The sequence below is a fragment of the Leptidea sinapis genome, chromosome 26 (genome assembly GCF_905404315.1).
Source record: "Leptidea sinapis chromosome 26, ilLepSina1.1, whole genome shotgun sequence".
Taxonomy (NCBI): Eukaryota; Metazoa; Arthropoda; class Insecta; order Lepidoptera; family Pieridae; genus Leptidea; species Leptidea sinapis.
Window position 1 is genome coordinate 11,102,551 of NC_066290.1, and position 13,530 is coordinate 11,116,080.

At 35.9% G+C, this 13,530-nt stretch overlaps 1 protein-coding gene across 1 annotated transcript in view; it reads right to left on the reverse strand.

The window, feature by feature from the left end:
- LOC126972477 (dual specificity protein phosphatase 22-like) overlaps positions 1-8,566 on the reverse strand; it is a 61,618-nt gene extending 53,052 nt beyond the window's left edge. Inside the window, exon 1 of the mRNA XM_050819274.1 lies at positions 8,349-8,566. Within this exon, the coding sequence (XP_050675231.1) occupies positions 8,349-8,369 (21 nt within the window). The 5' untranslated portion in view covers positions 8,370-8,566. The remainder of the gene's footprint in view (positions 1-8,348) is intronic.
- Between the last annotated feature and the right edge of the window lie 4,964 nt (positions 8,567-13,530).

Consider the following 13,530-nt stretch of genomic DNA (forward strand, 5'->3'; position numbering starts at 1 on the left):
CTACTGCTGGTCGCCGGCAACCAATAGGGGCACGGCTTCAAATGGAAGCATTCACACTGCGAGCAACTGTCGTAACGACCGGACAAAAAATTACTGAAGTTGTAATGAAATTGTTTCACAGCAGAACTGTCAAGCCATGCTTCAATAAATTTTCTCATAGAAAATATGTCCTTACAAAACAAATATTGAAAATATAAATAATTATAGGTCCCTAACCGAAATAAAAACTATCCTATCTCTCAAGTTAGACTAAACTGGACTCCATGAAGTAATCCCCATTAAAATCCGTTCATTAGTTTAGGAGTTCACTGGAAACAAACATCAGGACAAAGGATTGATATATATACAAAGACTAGCTGAAAGGCCCTGGCCTAGGCCGTCATCTTAATAAAGTGAGGGTATCACAGATAAGAAAGCTTGTCGTTGTTAATAAAAATTCAATTCGAACAGTGCCCATCCACTCCGTGCGCTGAATACTCCTCAAAATTGCTCCCAATATTTCTGTTCAAAAACGAATATAATAGAAGTGATATTAAAATACCAACATAGCACATAATTGGCACAATATCTGCTTTTAAAATTCAGCCTACATTTTAATTTAGCTCGGCCTGAAAAGTTAAATACCCTACATTATTGTTGCAGAATATTTTTTACAATAACTGGAGCATTTGCACAATGTGGTGTTCATTAAAACTTTGTAATTTATGCATCGGAGTTTTAAGAAAAGAATATTATTTTCGAATTCCTAAGCTTATATAGAATACTAGCAGACCCGGCAGACGCTTTACTTTACAGTTCGCCGCTATTTTTTTCGACATGTGCTCAGCTGTCAGTCTATCTAGATGTAACGATTATCTAAGGTGAAAATTCGTTGTAATTTAGTTAGTTGTTTTTAAATTGAGTGGTTCAGGGATAGGAAATAATAACTCCGCTTAAAGGAACGAGTCTTTATTTGCGTTCGCTGTTCCTCTTGTCGATGGCGGTGTCTTTAGCAGATCACACCTCACCGAACACTAGTTCTCTTCTATCTTTTTCTTTCTTCTTAATCAGTTTCCACTTTTCACTACTTCTTCTTCTTTTCCCTTTTCACCTTCTGAGTCTGAACTAGAACTGCCGTAGGCCACACTTATTACGGCTTGTACCATCCCCGGATCTGTTCTATTTTCAAAATGATTCTCTTCCATTCCATCTTTGAAATTAAATTGTACTAGAAATTACTTTTAACTATTTTTATTCTGCTTACACATTTTTTCTCTGTTCGATGTGATCCTGAACTTACTAGAAATTTCCATTAATTTTACAAAACCCAAAAAATTTTGTTTTCATCACTTCTAATTTCACATAGAATAATTGATAGGGTTCAAAAGTCTTATTGGCACTTTGATTAGATCAGCTCTGGAGAGCTGTCGACCTTATTGTCAAGTTTTCATTCAAAGCTACTCAACTGCTGACAATAAGCTGAGCGCCCGGTGAAGAGATTAATGATATGACACGTTAATAAATGCATAACGAAGCTAATTTTCTTTTGTAATCGCAAGGTTCTTAACTTTTAATTTGTTCTAAGTAAAATTCCGTTTTGAAATGATAACTTCTTATGGGAGGGTAAACCGTTTTGTAACGTACCGCGTTACGGCGCCAGTCTGTCTGGCTTCCCTTTCTCTCACGCATACCGCAGCGGTAGGCAGGCTCGTCCTCTCTCACTCTAACCAATTGTTACTTTTATAGGATTTAATAATGATACTAATAATGTACATACACAAAATTCTAATGTAGGTAGGTCGCGCATGTCGTGTGCAATATTTTTTCGATACCAATATTTTCATATCTACAATAACATAGCAATAGTATAACTAAAAGTGGTTCGTGGTGGACGTATGTATGTACGTTAAAACACTTTTATTTATACATAATTCGGAGGGTTGGCACGTAAACGAGTTCTTGTTACCTGTTCGTTTTTCGTATCGCCGATCGTTGTTACACTTTGGGCGGCGATTTCAAGAAACTCTCGTTATTTAGCACAGCTTAGCGTGCTTTATATATTATGATATATTTTCTGCATTTATAGATTATGTTTAGTTTCACAAATTAATGTGAGTGAATATAAATTGAAAAAACTTTAATATTTAATTTATTAATTATCACTTAAGTACCTTGTAGCTCTCAATCTTTTAAACTAAGCAGAAATAAAAACTGAAATTGAGCCATGCTAATCATTCAATCTAAATAAAAATTGTTCGAAAATTAATTTATTGTATCCCAACAGTTTAGTAGTTTTGTAAAGAAAAATGTATTATGTTTGTAATAAATTAAAAATGCTACGAATTCTTAATTAAAACTATGGCAATCTTGTGCGAGACAGGTAACCTAGCTCCGCTCGATTCCTCAAGGCCATTGGCTCGGTCCCCAGCCTTCAGCTTGGGGCGGTGTGCCGTGATGTTTGTCCTCGGACAAACTCGGGGAGGGATTCTCCGACTCTCGCAAAGCCGGTACCCCCCTGGGGGAAAATCTCTTTGATTAAGAACACGGATATATTCTGGTGCAGAGATGGTGGGGATGGGTTCCGGTCCTCGACACTTACCTATGCGAAACATAGCAGCTCTAGGCCTCTACTTCAAGCCGGTGTTCTGTACGAGTGTGGTACTTAATCAGGACGAGTCTGGCCTGTTTTTGCTGACGTCATATGGGCCAGTGAGACACCCCTATTCACTTTTTACGCCCCGGGGACACACAGGGCTTTTTAATTGGGTATCAGTTTAACATACTTTCATTCAAATGTATTTTCTATAGTTAGTGGTAATTTACAGAATAATATAATATTATGTGTCAATAATTAATCAAAATAAATTAGTAGATTTTCCTCCAGGGTGTGCGAATAACTTAATTTGATATATTTGATTGATTTATAAGCTGACATATTGATAAACTTTAATGAAATATGTAACAATAATTGGATGTTTAATATTTTATTGTGAATAGCTTGTCCGGGCGGACATGTTGCGGAAATAAATTAAAATGATATCCTGTTTGTTGAAGTATTAGGTTAGGGAAAAAGTTTATTTACATCTCATAATATGAAAATGCAAGAATTTTTTTTGGACAGCTTATTTCTCATTTTTGCCATCATTTGATCTCGTTGCTGTAGAAATTTTGAGACTTCTGATCAACAATGGCGACTAGTAGTTTTGGCAGTCTTCTCTCGGTTTTAACCTGGCACTGCCTAAAGAATTCTAAAGGGTACTACGATACACGAGGAAATCTGAAGGCGCAAGGTCAGGTTAAAACCGAGAGAAGACTGCCAATAAATATGTGTATGGTTCAGCATTATCATGATGAAAGACACACCCTTTCTGTTGATCAACATAATAAATAATAGCATTTTATTAACATTAAAGGTAAAGTTGTATTAAATTAAATTTTTAGTTATTTGATAGGTATTTTTTAGTTTTTGAAGTCGGTTTTTTTAAACGTAGTTTTATATATGTTATCAAAAGCAGGTTCTAACAGTTTTATTACAAGTTTATTCATAGGTTCTACTTATTCTATTCACTTCAGACGTGAATATTATTTTAGTTACTTTAAGTTAGATATACGAGTTTAAATTAATTAAAGTTAGCTTTCTAAGTACACATAATGGTTACAATTTACCTGCTAAATCATACGGTCACCTTGAGAAGAACAAATTTAGTGCGATTTTTGGCATGACTGAGGAGGCAAAAATGGTTATCAATCAAGAGGGCTGACTTCTCGACGATATATTGAAGACATCCTGGAAGAGCACGTAGTGCCTTATTCCGAATATAATTTCTGCTTCTTAAAAGAATTAAAATATTCTTAAAAGTTATTAGGTTTTTTTATAATCACTTATAAAATGCTCGCAAAATATGTGGATAATGCAACTACTGTACATAATAACTTTTGTTTTGTATTCATTTACATATAATTAAAATTACTGACAGCTGAAACACAGTTCATACTAGTTTAGCTGTCTTTGCCGCCTGTATTATATGTAAATAATTAATAATATATTTTTAACTTATAATACTATTTTTAATTATTGTAATTTTTAGAAAATAAATTTATTATTATTTCCATTTTTGACTTACACGTGTATGATATTGAGTATTTGACGTTTGAGTTTGTTTGTTGCATCACTTTACATAATATATTGTAATTGAAATGATTTGTAAAACGATGAAAATGTAAATGTTGATTTAAAAGAGTGGCATAGAGTTTCTTGCTACTTTTTCTCATCAGCTCAAAACCTTACGAAGTCAATAAGAATTATTTTTTTGATATTCATAAGTGTAATTTCCGTGACTAACATGAATAAAGTGTTTTCGATTTGATTTGATTTATCAGTGAAAATTTCCATGCATGACAACACAAGACCAAATACCGCTGCGATAGTACTGTAACAAGGAATTCTTATCCGCATATAAGAACTCATTGTTCTATGACTGACCATCAAGTGAAAGAATAATATTTTATCTAAGTTCGAATATTGACGCGGATGAGAAAGTAATTGAATAACAGATATACAGATTAGAGCGAACGAAACGAAAACAGCTGCCCAACAATATTATGATAAACATAAACATAAAAATAAAAAATAATATGAAAACATTGCTTTTTATTTCTCCCACCCAACTACCTCAATTACTCATACCAACACTACTAAATCCTATCCTTCATGTTCTATGTTGTGACAAAATTAAATAACTAACTCTACGCGCAATTGCAACATGGTAAAAAATTGCAATACCTACATTAAAAAGTAGAGATAGTTATTTAGCTGCGTCACAACATTAAAAATTTATTTTAAAATTTCGAGCTAATATATAGTTATTTTCGGGGCCAATTTCCAGATGGCGCTAGTTTTCAAATAGACCGCTCATAATGCGTAGAGAGGGCTCTCTTTTCCCTATATAATATTACACTCTTTGGATTAGAGAATGAAGTAAAGCACGAACGGTCGGCCTTCGGCCTGATATTTAATATTTATAATTAATATGTGTAATAGAAAGCAAAAGTGAATATAGAAGAATTAAAGAAGTTGTTTAATTGTTTCATTCAATAAAAATCCCGAGTGTAAGGGAGGACTCACGCGTAACAGTACCGATGTCAGTATTTGGTAAGAGGTTAAAGTGCCGGTTATGGCTTCGCCGGCTCGAAGTCCAGATCTCAATCATATTGAGCACTTATGATGAACTTAAAAAACGGGTGCGACACTCAAATACGGCACCTGCGAGCCTGGGAGAACTTCAAGCCATTATGGAAGAATGGGATGGCATACCGCAGGTTTTCATTTTAACATTGGCTTCTTTAATGAAAGCTGTAATTCGGGCTACGGGAGGTATACGTCGTATTAATAGATGTCAATTTTACGAATTTAATTGATTTTTACTTATTTTTACCTGCATTTAATCCTACAAATCGCGTTATCGGAAAAGAGTACTTATGAGCTCTTTTGTTCTTCTGAAGGTGACGGTATATGATTTAGATTTTAACGGGTAAATTGTAACCATTATGTGTTCTTAAAAAGATAACTGTGTGTATTTCACTTTGTGTGTGTTCACCAGTGGGAGGCTCCTTTGCACAGGGTGCCGGCTAGATTATGGGTACCACAACGGCACGCGCCTATTTCTGCCATGAAGCAGTAATGTGTAAGCATTATTGTGTTTCGGTCTGAAGGGCACGTAGCTAGTGAAATTACTGGGCAAATGAGACTTAACATCTTGTCTCAAGGTGACGAGCGCAGTTGTAGTGCTGCTCAGAATTTTTGGGGTTTTTCAAGAATCCTGAGCGGCACTTGTAATGAGCAGGGCGCATCAATTACCATCAGCTGACCGTCCTGCTCGTCTCGTCCCTTATTTTCATTAAAAAAAAAACTTTAATTAAATGAAAGTCGCACTTGCAAATAACAATAAATAAATAAAAAATGTTTAAAAGGAAAATGGAAGGGGTGTGCGATTTATTTGGTCTCGAGTGTAGGTATATGCGAAAAGCTTTTATCGACCTAATTAGTATGCTTTCTGTTATTGTTCACGGGATTACAAAATAAATATCGCCGTAGTAATACGTACTAGTGTACTCGGATATTTCTAACGGCTATCTGCCTATGGGACAATTTGTGGATTATAAATGTGGATATAAACTGCCCCTATTACTAAATTAATCGTATTTCACACCAAAGTGGAGGCATGAAGCCGTTTTACTTTAAGTGCCTTCATCTACCTGCGACATATTCAATTCCTCAGATCATTTATACGTCAATAATCAAATTCAAGTCATTGAAAATTTAAAATTTGAACGTCATAAAAATACGTAAAATCATAAAAAAGTTGAGATGAATATCTAATTTTACGCGTTTTTAATAACCTTATATATAAATAATACACATAAACCTATCGCTCGTCTGTTCCGTAAGTAATGTACTTAGTCTGGCCATAAATACTGTTACAATTAAAAGTAAACAAAATATTACATTTGAATTTGGAATCTGTCATTTTTATATGATTGTTCATTGAGTGTTCTCATTTTTGCGCCAATACATTTTACAATATTATAGCATTACACAAAGTACGTATGGAGCCAAATGCAATTTTTAAAACTCCTTACGCTTGGTATTAGTAAAATGTTTGTGTGCCGGACTATTAAGGCGACACTAAATGCCAGCGACCTTGAGCGATATGAGTTCACGGCTGCCGGCCCGCCATCTATGTAACAAAGCCAATATTTTCAAAATTCTTGCGTGGAAAACAGTTTATATGCTTACAATCCTCGTTATTCACTACTAATCTGAATAAATGAACCTACACAAAAAAGTACAAGCTAAAAGAATAACTTTTATGAGAGAAGTACCAAAAAAATGCGTCACGCCATGTCAAAAAACTTGTTTAACTTAAAAGAAAAGTGGTAGTTCAAAAAGGCTCGACAGTGTTAACTATAACCAACAGCAAGCATTAGCAACCTACAAATAAGACTTAAGGATATGTGTAACAGGATGAAGTAGTGTTCATAACTCGAAATGCTATGTTTGCGTGTTTTCTGCTTACTCTTCGCCTTAATGAGACCTCCTCTGTTTGTGACAGAACGTCCACGAACTACTAACACTATCGTACGAAAAAGATAGTCAAAGCAGTAAGGGAAAGAATTCGAAGAAATCCTGTCCGAAAGCAAAAGATTTTATCTCGGGAGATGAAGATGATCTAGGACTCGCAGCTTATAAGAGACATAGGTACTGGTCATTTTTTTACTTATAAATTAAAAAAGATTATGGCGGTAAAATCGAATCAATTACTGAAGCGGTACGCAAAGGGAGGTCACAGAAAAAATTTTGTTTACTGATGAGATTTTTTTTTCAATTGAGCAACATTTTAACAAAAAAAATTACCGTATTTTTGCTCAAAGCTCTAAGGAAGCTTCCCAATTAGTCGACAGAGTGCAATGTGGGCACTATACGACTTCAGTGATGGTTTGGTGGGGTAATAGCTATGAAGGAGTGACTGAGCCATACTTTTGTGAAAAAGGTATCAAAACATCAGCACAAGAGTATCAAGATACCATTCTTGAGAAGTAAGTGAAGCCCCTTAACAACACCATGTTTAATAACCAAGAATGGTCCTTCCAGTAAGATTTGGCTGGCATACGGTCTTGGTTGGAAACGAACGTTTCGGACTTTATCAGAGCAGAAGGCTGGCCGTCGTCTAGTCCCGATCGTATTCGCTGGATTATGATTTATGGTTATTTTTAGGGAGTAGGTACGGCTTGCTCTAAACGCCATGATAATTTGGAGTCCCTTAAACAATCCGTACGACTGACAGTGAAGAATTTTCCCATGGAAAGAGTGCGTGCTTCTATTTCTTCTATTGATAACTGAACGTTGAAACGTATAAAGGACTGTATTGCAGCTAATGGAGACCACTTCGAATAAGCTTTTTATATTTTTAATTATTTTATATTTATGTATTAAACTAGCACACTGTATAAGTAATAAATGTTTTTTTATTGTTTCAGTACGGAAATACTCATTTATAGGTACTTATGTGATATTTTATAACGGGCTAAACATATAAATAATATCATCATTGGTGCAATATATTTGTAACATAATCAATTGCGAACTTAAACATATTAACTAGACAATTTCATGTGATTAAACTGGAGAAACTTTGTTGATACAATTACCGAAGTTTTGTAAAAATATGATGTAACTAGCTCGCTTATAAGTTATAACCTCTAACGATACCTATAGTTCGTCGCGACCGCTGCATGAGCTAACTTGATACGTTAATATTACGTAAGCTACGGTACTTACCGCAGACTAACTAACAATGTATAACACTCACCTTATTCATTCCATTTCCCATTTTGTACGATAACCTCTAAATTATTGTCGATAAAAATTACAACTCTAATAGCACTAATAAAGTTTTTAAAATTTCAACCAACGTAAATGAAGTCATCAATATAAATTGTTAACAGTCAAACTGTCAATATTCGTATCACTATGGTTACATTGTTGACACCGGTAGAACACGCGATTATATAGATGACAAAACTGTTAATTTTTGATGAATTGTCTACTTAGTGTCGCGCCTAAATCGATTATTGATAGGACGGCTCTGGGTCATGCACTAGACTCGTATTTTCAAACAGCGTTTTGTAATGTCAGTCGTATTTTTTATATATAAATATTGTGTGTGTAATACAAATTTCAAGTACGTGTAGGCATCATTGCCGGCGGCGCGCCACTGCCGGGCGTCACTGCGTCTATAAACTTCATTGAGGTTGTAAATAAATTATCGATATCGATGTTTTAAATATATTTGCCTTTTTCTGCGTTTTAACTCGGATCTAACATCTGCGTTTTATATACCTAAATAAGATATTGTGTGCTCACGGGAAAACTGCTCTTTCTTTGTTTCGCTATAATACACCAAAGATCTAGCTTATTTATAAGACAATGGTAAGATGTACTGTTATTAGGAGCTTGTGAAACTAAGTAGCTGTAAATAACTGTATGTACATTCTTCACTGTGGTAGTAATGTGTGCCACCAGATTTGTTTCTGCCGCAAATCAGCGTTGTATTTTAATACTCTTGCGTTTTTTGTAACCACTAATTATATAATTGTCAATGTATAAAATATGATATTACTTTTTATTTGTAGTTGTATATAATATTAACTGCCAACTTATTATGATCTTTTTTTATATATAATTTTAGCTTATTGGTCAACTACTTTTTCATTCATTCTTATTTATATCAGGTTACGCTAATTGATTACAATTATTACGACTGTTTTATTCTTACTATGTGAACACCCACTCACGGTCTGTCCAACAGACTATTATTTAAAGAGATATTACGAATGATAATTATCTACTTTCCAGCTCTGTGTCGGACCTTCTCTCGAAAAAAAATAGCAAAAGAATCGATAAGGCTGCTAAAGCGTGGCCATCACTACGCTTAAAAAGGTAGGGAGTAGGGACAGAGCTATCTAACGGTTTCGATCCTGAATCCTCCTTGATTTCAGCACAAAAACACTAGTTATGCAATTTGTTTGTCTAGCTTCATTTAAATGTTTCATGTGATGCTCGTAAACATAAACTGTTATAGTGATTTTGGCGTAATTAACTCGTGAAAAGAGACAATAATTTGGAAGTACAACAATAATTTAAGCTTAAAATGGTGATATGTCTACAGCCATGGCAAATACGTATAAATAGCTTTACATAACTAAACTGACTCCGTTCATATTTGTTAATGAAGACATTTTTAACCGCTCAGACTAGTTAAAGCATCTTGAGGGCCAATTTGATGACAGGTAACGTCGCCTATTACGTAACGCCGAGTTTTTTTTATTGGCTTTTCATTCCTCCTGGATGAGTTATGTGGTTCACTGATTAGATAAAAGTAGAAGTTGACTTAAATATCGATTGTAAGCAAATTTTACGACATTAGCTCTTAATTTATGGATCGTCACTTCATCAAATTTATATATAAGGGATTTCCACCTATAATATACTCACAATATCTCCCGAACCATTCATTACGTAAGGTGATCTAGGGGGGAGGAGATCAAGCCAAATGTATCCAAATCTCACTTAGGCGGGTGGGGAGAGGAGTCTTCTTGGACATCATTTAATTTTACGATTGTGATTTTAAATTACGGTAATATTAGTATTAGAAAATTAACTTCGCGACTAGTTTACTGTAGTTATTTCCACAGTATTATGTCCTATGGTATATTGCTATGGGGTAACGGTGCTGATATTAATACAATATTTGTGCTGCAGGGAGGAAGAAGCAGGCCGTAAAGAATTATTGAGAGCAAAATTTAAAGAAATGCTGTATATAACATCTTGACTATTGCTTCTGAATATACTCTTGATAATCTTAATATATATAAATCTCGAGTCACAATGTTTGTCCTCAATGGACTCCTAAACTAATGAACGGATTTTAATGGTGATTACTTCATGGAGTGCAGTTTGGTCCAACTTGAGAGATAGGGTAGTTTTTATTTCGATTTGGGACCCATAAATATTTTTATTTTCAATATTTGTTTTGTATGGACATATTTTCTATGAGAGAATTTAGTGACGCACGGTTTGACAGTTCCGCTGTGAAACAATTTCATTCTAACAACAGGGAGCATTCTTTACGAAATATTTCTTGATGTTTAGAAATTTTATTGGCAAATTCCTATAAAACAGTATTTTTTTATTATCTACAGAACAACGTCTGTCGGGGCAGCTAGTATAATGTATGTTTATAGGCACATTTGCTAGAAACTGTCCTAACCACAATGTCAAAAGAAGGAACAGACAATAAACTGGTGATGCCGTATACACGGGCCATGCAGGTCTCTCGGGAAATCGTCGATCAGTGCCGGGAGAAACTTGTCTTCTATCGAGTCCTTTCTCGAGAAGGTCGCTGAATGGGGTAAATTGAACCTTGTCCAATTTAACCCCCAGAAAACTCAAGTTTGCCCATTTACCACTAAAAAAACCCCATTTGTCGTATCACCGCTCTTCGAGAACACTTCTCTTAAAGCCTCGCCTAGTATCGGAATACTGGGTCTCGAAATCTCGAGCGATTGCCAATTCCGTGGCCATCTGGAGGGCAAAGCCAAATTGACTTCGAAGGAGCTGGGCGTCATATATAGAGCACGGCAATACTTCAAGCCGGCCCACATTCTAGCGCTCTACAAAGCGCAGGTCCGGCCACACATGGAGTATTGCTGTCATCTCTGGTCTGGCGCACCCCAGGATATGCTCGATCCATTTGACCACGTGCAACGTAGAGCAGCTCGAATTGTCGGGGACTCAGTGCTCTGTGAACGGCTGGATCACTTGGCGTTGCGTAGAGACGTCGCTTCATTTTTTTTTTTATGGAATTGGAGGACAAACGAGCGTACGGGTCACCTGTTGTTAAGTGATCTCTTGCAACACCAGAGGAATCACAGGAGCGTTGCCGGCCTTTAAGGAAGGTGTACGCGCTTTTTTGGAAGGTACCCATGTCGTATCGTCCCGGAAACACCGCACAAGGAAGTTCATTCCACAGCTTTGTAGAAGACACACAATTGCGTAGAGACGTCGCTTCATTGTGTGTCTTCTACCGCATTTATCACGGGGAGTGTTCCGAAGCGCTGTTTTACCTAATTCCTGCCGCCGAATTCCACCTTCACACGACACGCCACAAGTTAGGATATCATCCCCACCATCTGGATGTGTGGCAGTCCTCCACAGTGCGGTTTTCAAGGAGCTTTCTTCCTCGTACTACAAAGCTGTGGAATGAGCTTCCTTGTGCGGTGATTCCGGGACGATACGACATGGGTATCTTCAAAAAAAGCGCGTACACCTTCCTTAAAGGCCGGCAACGCTCTTGTGATTCCTCTAGTGTTGCAAGAGAACGTAGGCGGCGGTGATCACTTAACACCAGGTGACCCGTACGCTCGTTTGTCCTCCTATTCCATAAAAAAAAAACTTATAATGCCTACCACTCGGCTAAGTCGAGTTAGTAAGTCTTTTGTGGGGCGATGTATTTGCTTTTACAACAAGATCCCAGAAAATGTTCAAAACAAAAGTATTACGTTATTCAAGAGAATTGTTAAAAAACGTTTGTGTGGTAAGGTTAATGATACCACAGATTGTTAATGGATCGACCGCCCTCAGGCATTAAATAATAAGTTTAATTGTACAATATTACTTTGTAAACATACTTTTTGATGAAAAGTAAAGTGCCCGCTGAGTTTGTTGCGCCCATTCTTCTCAAGTCTGAGGCATTCTTTTTGAAATGGGTGGTAGTTTTTGACTTTCAATAAGACATGTGACACATCCTATTTGAATATATTTGAATTTGAATTCATAAATAGTAGTCTTTACTAGTCTTCAAAAAGAATGTGTGTAGTTATGTACACGCGTTAGAAGTTATACTTCTTTGGCGTATGGAAAAATAAATCAGATTTTATAAGGACATGTTTATTGATTGAGCAGTTATTTTTTTATGAGGAAAAAGCAACGAAGCAAATTTTTTATTCAAGGAGTTTTCTCCCACGTACTACAAAGCTGTGGAATGATCTTATGATACAACATACTACAAATAAAGCGCGTACACCTTCCTTAAAGGACAGCAACGCTCCTGTGATTCCTCTGGTGTTGCAAGAGAATGTGGGCAGCGGTGATCACTTAACAACAGGTTACCCTTACGCTCGTTTGTCATTCTTTTCCCATAAAAAAAAGCAACGAGAAAGACGTGAACCTGTTGGTGAACCAATATTCTGACCGGCATCACAATTACGTCATCGCCTTGACCTTCTATTTATTATTTATATTCTCCTCATTCGCAGTCTGATAGCGGAACGGCAAAAGTGTGCTTGAAGACAATGTAAGCACACTTTTCTCCTTAGTCTTGTGTCAACTATCACTGTTCGAATTAAATATGAACTGAATAAATGTTTAACATTGCTGCTTATTGACCAAGAATATTCGCGAGCTTTCGAGTTCCGTCCGAGCGCTCATCCGCTGAGCCAACCGTGCTTTGGTTTGAAAGGGACTGTATATTACGAATCAATGATCTCACTGGGCTTATACATAAATAATAATTAAAAGACCCTTTAAAATCTGCTTACACGTTCTCAGGTGCACAGAAATTTTTTTATATTAAATTGTTCTGGACGGAGTGGATTACTTTCTAAATTATAAACAACTAGCTGACCCCACACAGACGTTTTTTCATAATAAAAATTCAAATAAATTTAAAATCTAAACAAATCAAAGAAATAACACAAATAAAAAAGAGTGTGTGTCAACTCCGACGCACGACTGGAGTTTACTCCTCAAGAACGATTGTCTTTGAACAGGTACTAAACTAAATCAAGTCAGACATACAGCAGAAGCTAATAAAAGCATACGTGGGTAACACTGAACATGTTTATAATTGGCCAGTAAGAAACATTGCTGATGAAATGTTTTTTTGAATATCAATTTTAGAACTCTTTTGTAACCGAATGTAGTATATTGCA